The sequence below is a fragment of the Neodiprion pinetum genome, chromosome 7 (assembly GCF_021155775.2).
Source record: "Neodiprion pinetum isolate iyNeoPine1 chromosome 7, iyNeoPine1.2, whole genome shotgun sequence".
NCBI classification, from domain to species: domain Eukaryota; kingdom Metazoa; phylum Arthropoda; class Insecta; order Hymenoptera; family Diprionidae; genus Neodiprion; species Neodiprion pinetum.
In genome coordinates, this window is record NC_060238.1 from 25,912,708 (window position 1) to 25,931,646 (window position 18,939).

General features: G+C 42.8%; 1 protein-coding gene across 5 annotated transcripts in view; it reads right to left on the reverse strand.

Annotated features, from left to right (window-relative positions):
• The window catches only part of LOC124223251 (protein eva-1 homolog C), an 82,642-nt gene extending 64,431 nt beyond the window's left edge, over nt 1–18,211 (reverse strand). For 3 of the 5 annotated variants that reach the window (XM_046635039.2, XM_046635040.2, XM_046635041.2), the window contains exon 1: nt 16,669–17,940. In XM_046635039.2, coding sequence (XP_046490995.1) covers nt 16,669–16,744 — 76 coding nt within the window. In that variant the 5' untranslated portion in view covers nt 16,745–17,940. Of the gene's footprint in view, nt 1–16,668; nt 17,941–17,964 lie in introns of those variants that run through there. The other 2 variants (XM_046635038.2, XM_046635037.2) reach the window with 2 other exon arrangements.
• Between the last annotated feature and the right edge of the window lie 728 nt (nt 18,212–18,939).

An 18,939-nucleotide genomic window follows, 5' to 3' on the forward strand; every position in this document is an offset into this window, starting at 1 on the left:
AGCCCCGCCATTTCGTGATCCTTATATCGGACTTGCTGCAAGATTTCGGATCGGACGAAGGATTGAAATATTAATTGGCGTCGGAGGTCGCGTCAGGGATAAATAAAGAACGAATCGACTGACAGATCCGAGGCAAAGGTTGATTCGGCGATTTCAATTATGCAATACGAGCTGTCGTCGGGGAAATGAGAGGAACGAGTCTTTGACTCGTCCTTACTGACGTGACGTTCCGTGCGATGAATAAAACGGAAAAAAGTAAATAAATAAAATAAAACAACAAGTTCAACCGCAGCACGAAGTGCAGCTACTGCAGCAAAACCAAGCATATATCGAGATCCGTGACTATACTAGGAAAGTTGTCGGCCCGTTAGCAACTCAAGGATCCCCGTGTGCGAAGGCATTACGCGACGTAGACAGGTTTATTTTCTTGGTAATTGGTGGTGGGAAACGTTCAGAGCAACATCGATTAAACTCTTGGCCGCGGCAAAAGAAGTTTCGTCGTCAACTACAAAGAGTCGTTTCACCGTTACGGAGACTATCTCGTTGAAGAAATTGGAGCTGGTAACCTGCTCTCGAACGGAAGGAAGAAAAAAAAAAAAAAAATGAAAGAACAGAAAAAAAACCCAGAGAAACGACCGATGACGCTGTATTCCCACGATTGGTGTCTTCGTCTCATGGTCTAAAAAGGTGTTGAATATGACAGGAGGAGAGCCAAGGTGCGTATATTTGACGATCGCGTTCTCCGACAAAACGGAGGACAAGCACGCGTGTTATCGGCGTGACGACGTGCGTTTAACGGTAAAAATTAAGAGTCAGTCTTTCCCGCTGTCGGCGGGTTTGTTCAACGCCTTTCAGTCAGCTCACGCACTTTCGTTCCCTTGGCAGATGGTATCTTCCGCTGGTCGTTGTTCTTGGAAATGAGCGAGTACACGCCGAGACACAAACCGAGCTAGGATTGGCCGAAGTCGAAGCGACTCGAAGACGTCTCTTCGGTAGTCTCGACAGTCGTCGTGCTTATGCGACGAAGAAACTGAGCTGAAGATGGAAGAGGGGGGAGGAGGGCACCTTCCACTTCCAATTTGGGATTTCGTATCTGTTTCATTGTCGGACTGAGACTGTGTTTTCGCAAAGAGGGATCGAATTGTTTTGATCTTTGGTTTCTATCGGTGTAAGGTAAAACGAGGATGAGGAGGAGGGGCGACTTTCGTAGAACCAACGGTAGTAAAAATTATTTACCTCCATCGTTTTTTCCCTTATACCGTCAGCCTTTCTTTGTGCTCTTTTATTTTCACGTACCGAACCCATGCAGGTATAACCTAAAACAGTTTACGAGGAAACCGCGACGGTTGGTCACGATCACGGTGGGCCGACGCGTTCTCCACCCACCCACCCTTTTGTGTAAGCCACATATACACATTTTTTTTCTCGTCATTTTATTTCCCAAAGCTGGGGCGAAAAAGTTCCTCCCAATTTCCGTCTGGAAGGGAAAACTTTCACGAAATAAAAAAATTAAGTACAAATAACAAACGAGAAGAATTTAATGCATCAAAGACAAATAATGGAAAAAGAATTTTGAAGAAACATTACGGGGAAATTGTTCTTGGAGGGGGTGGGGGACATTTTGCCGCCATTTTGTTATTAATTTCAACGAAAAAATTCTAAAATGTTGTTGAAACTATAAATAATAAAGCCCTCAAACTCAAATTGCTCCAAGTGTTGTCAGTTTCTTATAAAAAAAAAAAAAAAAAAAAAAAAAAACTCCTAAAAATAGGTATAATTTTAGACCGTCCAAGCTGTAACCCCCTCCCTCCTCCCTTAAGAAACAGATCTCGGTACCTTATCAGTGACAACGAATGAAAACAGAGGCAATTATTTGACAAAGAAAAGTAAAATAAGAAGTAGCGGTGTAAAAAAGAAATCTTTTCAACAAAGCTTTTCGTTCTTCTTAATTTTTCTTACTTTTCTCTCTTTCACTTTCCGCGTCTGTCAGTCTCGCGTTCTCTCTTCTCCTTCCTGATTTATTTTTGAATCGCAAGTCCGTCTCTTTCAGCCGGGTAAGGGCCATTGTTATACAACCGCGGGAATTTCAAAGTATGAAAGAATTCGCGCGACGTGAGTTCAGGAAGGGTGGGTTAGAGGGTTTTAACCCTACTTCAGACAGAATTGTCAAAAGAGGCTTGAACAAAGCCGATAAACCGCTAGCAATTCGCTGAAAAAGATTTCCCCCCCTTTTTCATCACTATCGACTTAACTCGTTCGCATGATATTCCCTCGGCTGCTGCACTAGAAGTATTCAGCGGTACTCTTTTCACTGCACTTTCCTGCTTTGGTTTGAGTTTTAGTTATTTCATTCCATCGCTCCAGCATCCGTTCACTATTCATTCATACATTTCCTGCAGACTTTTATTTCAAACACTGGAGCTTTTGTCAAACTGACTTTACATTCACCTCCATTGTGCGCGCAAACTCGTGCAATTACTCTTTGTAGGTTAAACAACCGTTCGAAAAACGGCTGTAGAGAAAATCCGCGTTGTAACTTTGCGTTTAATCAAATTGAAAAACAAAACGGAAATAAAAAAAAAAACCGTGCTGCGAGGGGATTTCGGTTTTAGCAAGAATTGTTCGTGAAATTTGACGAATACTTACACGTCGAAACGGTTCCAGGAATCGGTGCCTAATTGACGAAAAAAAGCGGTAAGCTCTTTTCGAAGACAAAACTAATTTGTCGGCGGTATAGTCGGGCCAAGAGAGAAAGAGTCTTGTTCGTTTTATACTTTTTACTCCCATTAGGTAAAGATTAACTCTTTTGTTTTCGTCAGCCGCGCAGCGTCAAAGACGACGATGACGATGAAAGGCGAGGGTGCAAATATTTAAATTGGAATCAACGTCGAGTGAAGTGGACGCGTTCGGCGATCGTTTCGCTTTACCCGAGCTTGCGAGCTTTTTTCCGAGTAGTGTAACGCGTTGTAAAGTAAAAAAACAATAAATAAATAAACAAAATAATAAGCCTAACAAACGATAATCAAAATAAAAGACAAACTTCTACGAGGATGTCAATCACTTCTATGGTATGTATAAAATTAAAAAATAATCGTTTCACTCAAATATCTCACATATCCAACCTGACCACGTTTACTCATCCCGTAGGTAATTATGAATTCCTTACAAAAAGTTTTACAAGAGAGATCCGATATACCAATCTAGACGTGAATGTGAAAACTTGCTTAAAACTTTCCCCCGATTGTACGACGCGGTTTCTCCGTTTTAACGCGTACCAACAAGCGTGAAGTTTGAAATGTTGAGAACACGTGCAGAAGATGACACCGTCGGTCAGAGCGAAATACCCAACCCAGCAAAGGACGTACGAAGGGCCAAAGGGCAACAGCGACTCGGCGACATCCGAAACTCCAAGGTTCGGCAAAGCCGCGGTTATACCAAGAATGAGAGGGTATGTTCTTCATTCGCGAAGGACAAAACTGCAGTTCTAGGTGGTGGAGAGGAGAGCGGGGGCATCGCTGGACGTCGTCGTCGTTACGTTAAGCGCGTGTCGAATGCGAGCTGAGAGAAGCTAAGAAGCCCTCCCTTCCTTACGCCGGCGTCCCATCCCCGTAACGCGATCATAAATGTCGATGAGGAGACAAAAGGGAGGAAGGGCGAAGGGTTAGGACCCAGGCTTCCCGCAAACGCGGATAGTAGGCGCTGAGTGGAGTGTAAAATACGATACTTTGGAGGAAAGCTGCAGGCCGCATGTTATACCGCCACGACGGCAGCGGACGGATGGATGGCACACGTGTTTTAGATATTGTTCCTCGGTCGGACCGTGAAGGTTTGAAGAAAAGGAGGGACACCGTTTTTGAGAATTTCGGAAGGACAACCGTGTACCCATAGTTGATTTTAAAAGAGATTTTTTGAAAAAATTCTTTTTATGAAAGTTACAACAGCTGAAGTCTGGGAATGAAAAATAATTCCATGTTTGCAAGGAGAACCAAGAATATACGTTTGCGAGTAAATTTGAAGAGAAGAATCTACACCTTCGGAGTGCGGAAAATATGTACATGCCAATTTTATTTGGGGGTGGGGGTGAAGTTCGGAATTTGAAAAGTTTTGCGAACGCCTAATTCCTAATTATTTTGTGGCGAAACTTGAAGGAAAGAAATCGAACTTTCACGAAACAACGAAGTCTCTCGAATCTTCGGAAACTCGACGGCTCAAAGTTCCGAAATGCAAGATGCTGAAAATTCAAGTTACGATAGAGTAAAATTCCGAAAGTCAGAATACACTTACGCAGCGTGGTTTACTCAACGAGTGGGTGGAAATAGTGAAAAAAAACCAACAAATTCAGAATTTGGCGCTTCCGGAACTTCAACCCCGCCCCGTTATTCGAACGAAAAAAATATCTAGGCAGCGACTCAAACGTTGGCCGGTTGATTGAGGCGAGATGAAATAGTAGAAAAAAAGTATATTCAGATGTTTAGGGATTCAGAAATCGGAGAGAAGCGGCCAATCCCCTTTCACCCCTCTGTTCTGCCACCTCGTGGGTGAGCTAATCGAGTAACGATGTTATCGCAGTGTAAAAAAAAGAACCATCCGAAAGGTTGGCAGGGTGGACGATAGCTTTCTCGATACAAGCTCGAACGCGACGTCCAGCAACCCTTTGAAATGATCAAACAGCGGCCATTGTTGCTCAGGGGATGTTGCGCGGTATAGAGAGGCGTGTGACAGGGTTGAAAAAATTATAATCCAGATCAATGAAAAGGCTCGGAAAAAAGGAGGGAAAGTATTTTGTGAATAATTCAATCGACGAGAAAATTTATGTACACATAGAGCTGGTGAAATTGAAGCCATCACCCTGCGGGGTTGCTCTGAAAGAGGAAACAGAGCAAAGGAAAAAGAAAAAGAGGGAAGGAGAAAAAGAGACACGTGATGTAGAAACAAACATAAGGAGCGCTCTCAATGCTTCGCGTCGCTCGGGATTTCGGGGACGGGATCCTTTCCTCAAATGCATAGAAAAAGGTCGCCCACGCCTCACTAAACAAAGCAATGAACTACTCGCCCGAAACGACGGGATCTTCAGAAGCAGTAAACCAAAGTATCCACAGGTCGTAACTTGTGGCGAGCACGTGTCGCGAGCAGTCCTTCTCAAATTTCGTCAGGTCAGGATCGCCTGGATTTTTTCTGGGACCAAACCGAACATCTTTGCAGGAATAGCGTGGAAAATCAAGGATTCAAAAACGAGCCCATATGTAAGTATGCACCGTGTTTGATGGGCGGTGATAAATCATCTTCTCTTTAAGACTGTTGGATGATTTTCGGCCCCGACTCAACGGCCGAAAACGAAAAGTTACGGTCTTTCAGTTTCGCAAAATTCGAAGATAGAATCCAACTCGGCCCAAGTTGTGTCGTCTATTCAATTTCACGGTCTGAAGATAAATTTTGCAACCTCGATGTACGTGGAGAGATAATTTTTGGTAAATCGTACGCGTGTCGCGTAGCAAATCAAATTTCCGCTTCAGGGAAACTTGGTTTAACCGCAGATCGCCGATTCTGATATCCGCCGTGATAACGCCGATGAAACGCAACGCGTATCGCAAAAACCAAATTTACATTATTTGCAACACCGTCAAGGTTTGATTAGAGAAAAAAATAAACTACCTCCCTAAATCCTCACGTTACGATTTCACGGGTAATATGACACGACTGAAAGTTATCAGATAACGGACTGGCGCTCGGCTGCAAGAACGAGCAATTCGTAAAATCGGTTGTTGAGCACGTAGGCAGAGCAGGATAGCTGAATAGGTAGGCGGAGTTTGCACGGTGACGTGGATGGATCAGATTAAGTTCGACCCAATAAGCAGAGTGACGCGTTACTTCCGCGGCTGATTCAGACAAGCGAAATCCCCGACCCCGAGTCTGCGGGTTATACCTAGAACCAGCCGACAATTCAGCCACTGATCGCCGGATATCTAGCGGTGATTAAAGGGAGCGAAATAAAAAGTTGTACAAGAATAAGAATGCGAATAAGGCGAGAGGGAAACAGGGGTGGAGAAAGACCGAGAGAAAGAGAAGGGCGAGGTAACGAATCACTAGCGACAATACGACCCGTTTCAATTTCTTTGTCCAATTACTCGGTAAGTTATGATCGACGTTTTTCATCCTACATTCGCTGCGACCTCGTTAAAATAAAAACTAAACGGTCTGCAACCCTTTCAGTAACACATTACTGTGCTTAGTCAACTTTTTTCTAACAAGATAGTATTCTGTGATTTTCGGGTCGCCGATGACGAATCCGAAGCCACTGATTGAATTCACCGTGCTGAATTTTCGAAAACTGATTTTAGATTCGCAATCAGCGATCCGAAACACTTGTAATTTACGTAAAACGCATCAATTTTTTTTTTTTTCAATCAATTTGTTTGTGACAATAATAACGTACGGCAGTAATTACTTTCGAATATCGAAAACCTGTATACCAGTATACTATCGGAACTAGCAAAAAAACTGCGAGGAAACATGTTTTTAAGCTTCTCTAAATACCCAAAACATGGATATAAAATAGGTGATAAGAATACTTATTGATATGCCTCAAAGGGATAAAGCTAACTGTCTGAGGTAGGAATTATAGAATCGTTTTTCAAAATTCTAAAAAACGTCAAGAATGTATGTGTAATACCTGCCTCGTTTTCAAATATCTGTACAGACCAAGGCGGAGTCTGACGCCAGGTCAAACATTAGCATACTTATACCCAGTGGAAGTTGGCTTCTGATCCTGGGAGTCTGACAAAGCGGACGGTATAGGACGTACGTACATACGTACGAGATAGTTCAAAGTCGAGACTACCCAGCGACTTGAAATTAGTTTGAGAAGTGATTCACGTCGACTAGCAGGCACTCTCGCACATTGGACCGATAATGACCGACCAGGCATGTGTAACTTGTGCGTGCTTACATAGCAAAGTGAGATAGGTCATCGATGCAGCCACGGAGAGAGCATCGGCGAAGATGGAAGCTCTCGCACGTGCCTTTAACGACACGGAGAAATCGTGGACGATTTCACGTGTCCCTGTAGCGTGCGGGAAAGAATTAAATCCCTGTAATATTGCAGGTATCCGGGACAATACCCGGAGGTTATACGAAACGGTGGTCAGGGGGAGAAAATAGGGATTCGTGCGCGTGGGTGAAATGTATGGGTGCACGGATAATGGTACGTCTCTAAAAGTTGATATTACACCCGGAGTAAGGGTTATACATTTTAATGAAATATCAAGGGGTCCGTGAGGATATTCGTGAACCCACGCACACGGCCGCATTGCGGAATGGTGGGCGAAAACAGAGTTAAACTCTTTTTAAACGCAGAACCATCAAAAGTAACCGTCGAAGGATAAATAATTCATCGAGGGTCGAAGTCGGTGTGTGTAGATATGTATGTATACTGTGCTCGACGCCTCCTATCCTACCACAAAACACACCCCGAGAGCAATTTGACCTCGATAAAACGATGAATGACACGATAATTAAATAGTCATAATCCGTTTGCCTGTCTGGCTCGTTCTCCACCATTCTAAGAGATGAGCCTGGCAAAACGAGATAAAGTTGACTTCTTTTGTCTTATCTTTCGCGAATTGCGATATTTATAAACTGTCTCTGGAACAACGATTGGATTTCTGACTAGTCCCGGAAGGTGTTGTGTTTAAAGGGGGACAGTCTAAAATCATGCCTAATTTTAGGAGTTTTTTTAAAGAGTATGAAAATACAGAGAAATTTAAGTTTGAGGGCTTTGTTATTTATAGTTTCAAGAATATTGTAGAATTTTTTCATTGAAATTACTAACAAAATGACGGCACGGTGCTTATATGTAGCGAACGACCACGTTTTCAATCCGATGGCGCAGATTCCGCGGTCAAATTTTATCCGATCGACTTGAAATTTTGACAAAATCTTCAAAACTTGTTCATCGATTCGAGCTCCTGGCTAGATTTTTCGGTCTCAACCCCAGAATTTTTTGATTAAAATTTTTTGAACTACGTTTTGGTCACGTACTTGAAATTTCTTTTTCGCAACATTTGGGCTACGAGCTCGAACCCGAGGAAGTGTTCTTGGCTCAAAAAATGTTTCTGTCCGTTAGAAGTTGAACAGCGAAGTCAGGAGATGCGCCACCGCAAAAGGCCTCAAGTTCGGAGTCATCCGCTACTTTAATTTATTAATTATTTTGTTATTACTTTCAATGAAAAAATTCTAAATTGTTCGTGAAACGGTAAATAACAAAGCCCTCAGAGACAAAGACTTCTAAAAATAGGTACGATATTAGACCGTCCAAGCTGTACCCCCACTTCCCATTAACAGATACAACGCCGCAACGTGGTAAAAATTCTGATGATATCTAAGAAATTGAAGGCCGTGACAAGTGAAGCGAGTCAATTATTACCTGTATCCGAGTTCTCGATTAGCGGGATGAAACGTCAAGTTTAATTTAATTAATCAAACGACTAGGTTCGGAGTTACACTACAGCTTCTCCACCAAGGCGCGCTATTTCCGTTTGCGAATATATCCCATCCTGCCGAGGTATATGAGGCATGTGAGGAGAGGAGGGTGCAAATTGGCCGAGTAAATATTTGCCACGAGTCGCATGTCGGTCTCCGCTCGCGTCGAGTATTATAGGTATACCTGCAGGCTACACCGGAGGCGGTATGTCTTCTTGGCACTGACAGAGAGATGCATTCTGGGAGCAAACCGACCCAGGTGTGGGTGCACTGTGCCTGGCAGACTAAACGACGCGACGAGGCGGCGGAGCAAGGCAGCGAACCAGCGGGCGTGTAGCGAATTTTGTTTGTTCGGGAAAACGGCGCAAACATGACGCTGCTGGGCAAGGAGCATGAGTAGAAGAGCAACGAGGGTGAAAAATGCGAGGGTGGAAATAGGAAAGGACGGAGAGAGAATAGAGAGTGGAGATAAATCGAGAAGCGAGCGAAACTGCGATACGTGTTGCGTAGAGTGAACGGAAGGAAAATAACGCCGACGCGTTACGAAGACGCGCTAACTCCATTTTTTTTTTTCACTTCATTTTCGTAATGTACATATATTCAAGTATGTACACAGAAAATTTCATGTCGATCCGAGAAATATTCTCCAAGTTACGCGCACATTTGCAAAGACGCCACGGAGCGTTTTAAAGTACTTTTGAAACTTTGAACGCGTACTTCTCAAGACTAGGTATTCAAAGACGGTGAAAAAAATATCTCAAAAATGGCTGAACCAATCAGTCTCAAAATTTCAAGCACAAGCTTTACGAATACATCTTCAGTCCTTGACCGAAGGTTTCTTCTCGCTGATAAATATTTTACATTTTATAAACAAAAAAAGGCAAAAATTCTTATGCAAAATCGAAATTTTGTTTCGAGAAGCCACAGTTATGTCAAAAATTAATGTTTCGCTTATTCCTTCGATCAAGCACTAGATAATACCTTATGTTGACTAAATCTTTTTTGTCTTTTCATTTCGAATGATCCAGTCCAGAAATATCTTGCTCACCGCAGGATGCCTTTTTTAAGAGATGCTGCCGGAAATCGGCTGTAGCAGCTTTAAGCATCATTATTTTTACAAATAAAACACATCGGAATGGACTTCAATTTTACCCCAATGTGTATATAAATTTTTATATTAATGAATTGAAATGTCTCTCCATCACAAATCTTTGAAAAATCGCTTTTTTCGGCCTACTGACTAGGTATAACCCCTTAAACCGCTGAATCTGCTAATTCGAAATTCATGGATATGTTGGATGTTGATAAAAGAGGGATGCAGAAAGTGCTTCCTCTCTCTCTCTTTGTTTCACTTAGTGATCTTCTTAGTGAGTTGCTGGCTTTTCGCCAGACCAGAAATCTAGCAGGTCGTATATTATTTTCTAAAATCGAACGCACAAATTCATTCCTTACAGGGATACGTCATCGGGGCACGAGGCGTATTAAACGTGTTTGACGAAACTAACGTGAAACAGTTTCTTTTTGTCCACGAGTTTGAAATCTTCGAAGAGATAATAAAACTCTCTCAAACAGACGACTAGACCGTAAAATCCTGTCTCAAAGCGAAATGAGAAGTTCAAGAACACGATAATCTGATATTCTCATTATCACTATTTTTTCCCATTTTTTGTCTTTTTTTTTTCTTTTCTTTTCTTTCTTTTAATCTGGTTTCTTTCAAAAAGTGTCAAGAGCTGGGCGGTGAACGATAAAGGGGCGATGACGAACAGTTCAATTAGGGGATGGATAGAGATATATTAATTAAGGAGGCTGGTGTACCTACTCGAGGATGAAAATTACGAGGTGAAATATGAGGAGAGAGACCCTCTCGAGACGTTGGACACTGTGGGGTAAGATTAATTTAAGGGATGAGCCGTGAGAAAGGGACGCTCGAAAGAAGAAGAAGAAGAAGAAGAAGAAGAAGAAGAAAAGGACGGCGCAGAGAAAAGAACGAGATACAAGAGCAACGACGACGAAAAGATCACGTGACACGTGCGAAGAACTAATGAAGATGCTCGAGAGCACAAAGACGATAGAAAAGAAGCTTTCAAATCATAGCCTCCGCGTTCGTGGGACCTGTAAATACTTTCATGATTTATTGTACGCGAAATATGAAAATTTTAACACGCGGACTAAATTATATGGCAAAATTAAAAATTCTTACTTTTCTTTTAACTTTTGTCTCCTGTTACATCAATTTTCCATCGTTTATAGAAATTAGGTAACTCGTTATACTTTTCTCTCTCTCTCTCTCTCTCGTTTTATCTTCACGCCAAAGTTTAATTTTCCCGCAGGACTCCCTGATCGTCTTAAGAGAAACAGAAGAAGAAGAGAGGAGAATCACTACCTTATCCGAACATAGAATCTTCCTTCACATTCTTACCACAAGTATCCCGGCAAACAAGAAACCAACTCCGAAAGTGAATTCTAGTAGAAATTCTTTGTCGGATTACTGCAGATATTCCAGCGGTAGTAATCCGTGGGCACGGATGTGGAAGAGGTGCTGCGTAATGAGCCGATCCATTGTTATTCAAAGAGTTCAAACAACTTGCTCCCAACTATTTTTATCACCATACCTAATTCTTTTTTTCCTCCTCGCAGAAATGGACTCAGAACTGCAGGAAATGAAGAGAAACAAATACCGTTTCAACAACTCGTCCACAAAATGCCATTTGTATACTCGACAAACAAGATGATGAATAAGAAGAAGAAGAAGAAAAAGAATAAGAATAACGAAGTACAGCGAGACAGCGAAAAAAAAAATAAAAATGATTAACCAAGCGTGTGCTGGGAACGTGAATATTTAATCCATGTTTTTCATCATATATCGTGTTTTTTATTGCATGTATTATTAATCGCTAGACCTGTGAGTCACGGTAAGTAACAAAGTAGGCACAGAGAGTCTGTCGTAGAAGAACAAACGAGCCGTCCGGTAACACGTGTGCTGATATTAATCTTAGGCACGGTTGAATCGCGTCAAGTTGAAAAAGCAACGTGCGAGCTGTCGAGGTTAGGCGTTAGGCGTCAGGTCGGACCTTCGCCGCTGCCAAATTTGGTCTCTCGGTCAGGCAACTGACGATGAGATAGCCGGTCGATACTATTTGGACAACGGATAATTCTCAGAGGCACGTCCTTGAGGTCAACGACTGGCATGTATGCAGACGCACGGTGGGCCCTTCACCGTAGAAGCGAACACTCGACGTAAAATTATCCGGCACAAATTACGCGTTAATTTAACGCCAACGATCGGAGAGTACGCCTGCCGCAGGAACGTGTTCAAGAGATACGGAAACTCCGTTTCGTATTATTCCTGCATCTTGTACCAGGCCGGCCGATAAATCTCCATCACGAAATTACCTGACTTTTCCACCTTTTCCAGACAAAACTTTTAGCCCGTGCGCAATATGGTTTGTGAGGTAATATTTGGGAGTATTCAAAGTTAGAAGAGAACCCTTCGAGCGGTGGTAAAAAAACATTGTCGCACCTATTTGTATGAACAAAAAATATAGTAAAGGATTCCCCGACTAATCCAGAATTTCCGAATTCCATGACATTTTCAGGTTTTTCAGAATTCCCTGACCACAGTGGCCACCCTGTTAATAAGCGTCAATTGTAAGGATGACCGGCTAATTTAATGATACGGGAATAACGAATGTCGAGATAATGAGGCAAAAAATATGGGGGGGATTGGTAGTGACAAATGTACCCACGAGGAGGAATATAATTGCCTCTCTCGTGAATACATGCGTGTATAACACGTTCGGAGAGAGAGAGAAAGAGAGAGAGTGAGAGAAGCGGGAAAACATGTTGGAAATATTTACACAACGTTTTAAAAGTTCGAAAAGAAGAAGAAGAAGAAGAAGAAGAAGAAGAAGAGAAACAAATGCCACACGTGTTTACTCAAGGCTTAAGGCGACAATCCGGTAAAGAGAGGGTCGCAATTCGAAACACGTGAGGGAAGAACTTCCCTTCCTGGGTGGTCTCTCTTCTATTCCATGCGGCGCGATAATACTCTTTCCTTTCAAAGTTAAGGGTTCCAATTTTTACGCCTCCTCCCCACCTCCCCGCGTACAAAAGGATCCTTCGTCGCACAGCGAGCCCCTAGAGAAAACTACCACTTCGAGAAAACGTTCGATTTTTTTTTTTTTTTTTTCGTCATCCCTCTACGAATTTAAAGCCGAAATAAGTTTCTGATATACACGTATGTACACGTATGTATAGTTGGAAGATTAGTGGAGGAAAATTCTTTCCAATGTGAAATCCAAAACTATCTTCATAATTTCTACATCGTAAATGTTCAATAGATACAATTCGGAAACTGGTCGTCAGTCCTTTTCTTGTTTCTAATTTCGTTTCGACACAGCAAACAGCTTTAGACTAGCCTTGAACCAGCCCTCGAACTTCACGGGCGTTCATCTAAAGATGTTTGGATGTGATTCTCTAAGCTTCAAAACGTAGAAATTTTGCGTAGTGAAAAGTCAACATTTAATTTTCCGGGTGATTACAATAATTTCCTTTTTTTCTTTGAGAACAGAGAAACGGCAAGTTAAAAATTCCTAGTTCTTCAACTTAATTAAACCTGACACAATTACCTTAACGTAATCAATAAGTCGGGATGCAGGCGAATGATTAGGATTCGTGAAAGCCGCAGCTAAAACACGACCGCATGCCTCGAGGCGCGTGACCGGATACACGAACACGCGACGTATTCGCGGTGTTATGCAACGGAGTCCACTTACCGAAGCATAATTAGACGTCCCGCACGATCGACGAACCATGTTTGTCGGTGGATGGACACGATAGATTCAAAATTCTACGCGTTTGGAATTGTTTACCCGAAGACGTGATCTTGGGCCGTTGGCAATTTGCATGGAATCGAATTGGAATAAAGTTAAGAAAAACGGTGTTGAAAAAAAAAAAAGAGCAGACGTCGAAGAACAATTTTTCATCCTTGTCAATGAACACTTGGGAAAATTGCGGTACCTTGGTACTAACGATTCAACAAATCTGCATGGGAATTTCAAGCTTGATATACTCGCGAGAGGAAAATGAAACGCACGTATCAACGGAATCGCTCCATCAAGCGGGGCTCAGTCAGCAACGGTTATCCCGCGAATATTGCCGGTGCACCGGTGTGCCGAAATAATCCAAAATTGAATTCCATTTCAACAACGACGTTTAAAATCTGGTTTTGATCAAACCTCGCGATTAACCTGACAAGCAGAATTATTTTATTCCTACCCATTATCCTGTTTTTCATTACCCCAGATACACAAAATTCGAAAACATTTAATCAAACCGCCGGGACAAGACTCGATCCAACTATGAATAAATGAATTTCATTCATCGATAGGAGAAATTTTCGTCAAATACGTTCTCAACGGATAAAATAGAATCCAATCACAGAAATAACGATAAGCACGATGCTGAAAAACAACGACTGTCGAATGGTACAATATTGCTTCGCAAATGTAGATAGTTGAACAAAAGTATAGATTTGCCATTTGTTTGCTTGTTGGTAAAATTCGATGTGTATATGTATATTTATTGCCGTCGGTACAAAGAGCTCAATAAAATACATCCGTGGCCAATATCGACGAGGCGAGTGGCGGTGATATCAGCGGTGGAAATGCGACTCGCATTTTCCTTTTTTTTTTTTCTTCTTCCTCTCAAGTGATCGTAAACCGCAGATCGTGGATAACCAATTTTACTGGTTCGTTCCTCTCGTCGCTGGTTGATTGATCCGCGATGTTTCTGACGCAGGCACCGCAGGACGCCTTGCTCGAGGCACGATCATCCTTCGGCAGAGCAGCTTGCAAGGGCCAATTGACGCAGGTTCCAGGATGCCGGCAGCTTCGTAGATCATCGGGAAGGACCGGATCCGCGATAATCACTTTGAAAAACTTGAGTCGCATTTTACACCGTTAATATCATCGCGACAAGCCTGTCAATAATTGTGCCAATTTTGTTGGATTTCCCCACGTCGTTGGCAGCTCCAATCTAGAGTGATCCTCCACGTTCAAGCCAGGTTGACACCAGAAGCTGCGCACCGTCTTCCCTCTGATACGTCGAATATTATGTATATTATTGGGCTCCTTGTGTATTACCTTCTGTGTAATAGGTTTTGGAGATGATTGAGAAAATAGTAAGAGCAATAATAATAAGAGTTCACGTTTCAAACATCTCATTGAATTGTGTCTTTTATTATTTCAAGCATTGTAATAATGTGGGTGGTAAAAAGGTCGAAGCTAATAAACTCGTTTCAATCTAACTAAAATACACGTACAAAAATACATTCAAGCCGAGCAAATTATTGTATAATATTTTACTCCATGATTACCATTCAACCTTTTTTCTAGCATCGTGTTTGTGCATTTCAGTTCCCAGATTCAACCTGCTTATATACAAAATTTTACAGAGTCTACGAGCACTTGAGTATTAAAAAGAAGTCACAGATTTGAATTCAAGCTTCAGATTCCTGCGAGCAAATTTGAGTTTCTAACGCAATTTTCCACATTTTCTACGGATTTCTCGTTGGTATAGCGACATGGCATGTCTGGAACGAGAGAAAGGCGAAACGTTTTCCGATGAACGATTATAATTCACCAGAAGTTTCGACAGCAGAGGGGGGGGGGGGGGATGATAAATAAATATGACGGTAAGTATATATTAGGATGAAAATACATCCGTTATTATATACATATACGGCTCCACGGTTTGTTCTCACTGCAATACCGCCATTTCTGAATTCAAAAGTCTAGTGAAATACGGAGGAGCTAGCGTCCTTTATTTGTGTCGACTTGAACGAGAACGGAGCAAGCTCAGGGTGAGCTATGCAGGCCCCTCTGCCTCTTCCTCTTCCTCCCTCTCTTTTTCTCGAGAAATTTATGAGATAGAAAACTTTTTAAACTTTGCCGAGCGTTGTGGAATCGCGCATCGGGGAAAATCACAATTTCCGATTCTCGAACGTGCCAATTACATTAACAATTTATGGGGTATTCAAAGCGCCGAATGCCACGGGGTGGGTTCATATCTATGACGCGACGCGACGCGACGGGCCGCCGGGGCAAAACCACCTCCCAAATATAGCTATCCGTCATTTAAATATATGATCGAGCGACGTCGCATCTGAATCGAAATTATTCCAATGCCTAGGAATAAATCCAATTTATACGATAATTCCACTATCGTTGTGTCCCTATATGTATACGGGCCATTCCACGCCAACTCAGTGAACGTTTGACCGTGACATTTTTTAATTTCACCACGAATTTTTCCTACGTTATTACAACCCCTGAAAAGCTTCCTAGAAAGTTTTCAATTTTTTTTTTTTTTTTTTCAACCGCTCGTCTTCACCCTATGATTTTTTAAACCTATCTCAACAACACCCAAATTAGTTTCAATGAAAAGAGAAAAAAAACGAGATCCAGCTCTTAATCTTGCGTGATAATGTTCCGTTTCGGAAGCCCAATGTTTTTTCTTCTTATTTCGCAAAAACAAATTATAACCAATAAATAAAAACCAAGAAGGGAAGGAACGAAGGGCTTGTCGGAAGAGAGTTTTTCATTGGGTGATGAGAAAATTCGGAATCGTTCGAAAGCCGCGTAGGTACACACATGAATAACGTAGAATAAATATGGTGTATCGGGGAAAGTCCGACCGACCCAACTTTGAGGGATGAAAAGGCTTTGGGAGGCTTGTCGCTGTGTACCGGCAGCCTGCACCGGGAGAGGCAGAGACGAACGAAGGAGGATCTACATGGATTTCCCTCGTTACAACGGTAGTCAGAGGTTAATTCCGCGCGGCGTTCGAGTCTATAATTTGAACGCCAGACACGCCCTGAACCCCATCCTCGTATCTCCCCCTCCCTAGGCGAGCGAAGGCGTGCGAAGGCATAAGAGGGTGAATAAAAATCGTATTAAAATATTACACCAAATATCCGGGGGAGAAGAAGCGCCGAGGGTGGAAAAGCTCCTCCGCTCGCGTGCATTATGCACACGCTACGCCGGGGCTGCTCGAAGCTCGGAGAGCCGGTGATCAAAGGCGAGGTTAGGGCCCAAGGTGTGTAATAACATCGAGGAGCCCTCGCCTCCACCTGTTCCCCGCCCTCCAAGACGCTTTAATATTAAAACTTTGCTGAATAATTTACGTTACCCAAATTATCCGTCGTTACGTGTTGCAGGCACATCAGCAGGAGCAGCTCGACGGCGAAGCACCAGGTAGCGATCATGATGGGGTACCGCTCAGCGTTTAACCACACCGTTAAAATATCACTAAAACCACCCCGCCAAGGCACGGCATTACTTTCAAAAACGCCGGCCGAGATACCCGAGAATCGGACTCGAAACACTCCACTTCACTCCACTCCGCTCCTCGTCTCGGTTTTCAGCTACCTTTGGAATAAAATTATAGTTTAGAACAACGGAAAGTACTATTTTACATCGTCGATTGCGATCGAAGAACGAATACGGCGAGTAATTCAATTTATTCACCGAAAGCTTTCCACTTTTTTAAATATTTCTCATCTCGGAGCGATAAGTTAACGTCACGTTCGCCGTGAGATGAGACAAATACCGGAGGATCTATATCCCCTGGTTGTCCGTACAAAGGCGTCTGTTATTTGTTTTTAAGGTCGGTCGAGTCGCGTCTGGAATTAGAGGCCCTCCGGGGGGATTTAAGAGGGGGGGGGGGAGGAGGAGCGTCGCACTTAAACTCCTCACTCGCTCACTTCACTCGCTTCGCACACAACGGGATTAGATTCAAACTTTTCTCTTGTTTATACACCGTTTGAAGGTTGCTTATAGACAAAAGTGCCCGGGTAATATCTCGGGGATTATCTCTGCTATTGTGAATGAAACGCCGCTGCGCGGTTAACAGGTGAGGTGTTTGAACACGCACACACCCGCCCGAACCCGCGCGCAAACGCACACACGCACGAATTATTATTATCCTTCTCTCAAAGGCTCGCTGCCAAACACGACCACCTTTTGCGTTGTATTCGGAGCAGCTTGTTTTATCGACGAATCGATATCAGGAATTAATAAATTTCAACACCCCTGCACCACGTTTTTATTTTAATTCGCATTAATATAAAGGCTCGTAATTAAAACTTCACTCATTCTATTGTCGTACACGAGGCACGAATTCGGCGACACTCGAAAACAAACGGGATAAATATTTATCACCGATCAGTGTAACTCGACGATTTCATTTCACTGCGGTTTCGATTATACCACCATGTTTATAATTTAAGTTTCGTTCCACACTTTCGGGCTTTAATAATTACTCCAACCTTCTTATTACTTCTCCCCGGAGATTACAACAGCCGTGTCATAACGGCAGTGTTTTACATCGAACGATCAACATCGCCGACTCGATCACTTCGCGAGAGGAGAAAAAACTACCAAAAAGAGAAAAAAAAAAAAGACAAGCAACGAAAAATTTCAATACCTCCGATTACAGGCGATCACTTTTTAACGAAACCCGACCGCCGACACCGAGATAAATAAGATCTCAGGGTAGCGCGGTTACGTGTCAGGCTGATGAGGAGGGGGAGGGGAGGACATATATCGAGCGTTGGGAAGTTGAGCAGCGTGTACGTGCGTGCGTCGGGACGGTCGGCGCGCGACTGAAGCCCGACGGGGATTTTAAACCTGGCACGGAATGTGACGTCACGCGACGAGAGCGCGCGCTCAAACGACCCGCAGGCTGCCTGGCTGACTGACTGACTGACTAACTGATAGGATGGGATAGGATGGGATGAAACCGAACTGAGGACGCGACGCGACGATTCGACTTTGTCGTCAGATGTGGAACTGACGCGTGCGGAGCGCGGCGCTTCTTTTCTTTGATTCTTCTCGGCGAAGGAGATTTTGAGAATAAATTAGGCGACGAAAAAAGAAATATTCCACCCACTGTCAAAATGATAAACTTCACTTAACCTCAGACTCAGACGACTATATGTTTGTGTTATTTGTCACATTTCTGTTAACGAATGTGAGACAAATTTTGGTAATTTTAACACTCAAGTTGTCATATCAAGGTTTAATTTACAATTTTTACTTTCTTTCTCCACTCAATCATACGCTAAAAATGGTTAAATGATCCCAAAAATTTGAGTGGACATTACTGGGACATTTTTTTTTTTTTTTTCTAATCGCGTGTGTTTTCAATTTTCTACACTTGGACTTTCTACACATTTAAATTCTACGAATAAAATTTTCGCGTCTATGACGATTCTTTATTCCGGTCCTCCTGTCAATCGGAAATTCTAGTTTTTTTTTAACCCTACGCTACGCGGAAGTTACCGCGAAAGCTGTAAAACTGAATAAACTTGACCGAGCAGGTTCTCGGCTCGAGATAAACTCGGGGTGCTGCAATTCAACTCCTCCAAAGTCGTGAGTCGAGATGAACCGGGGGTGGCTA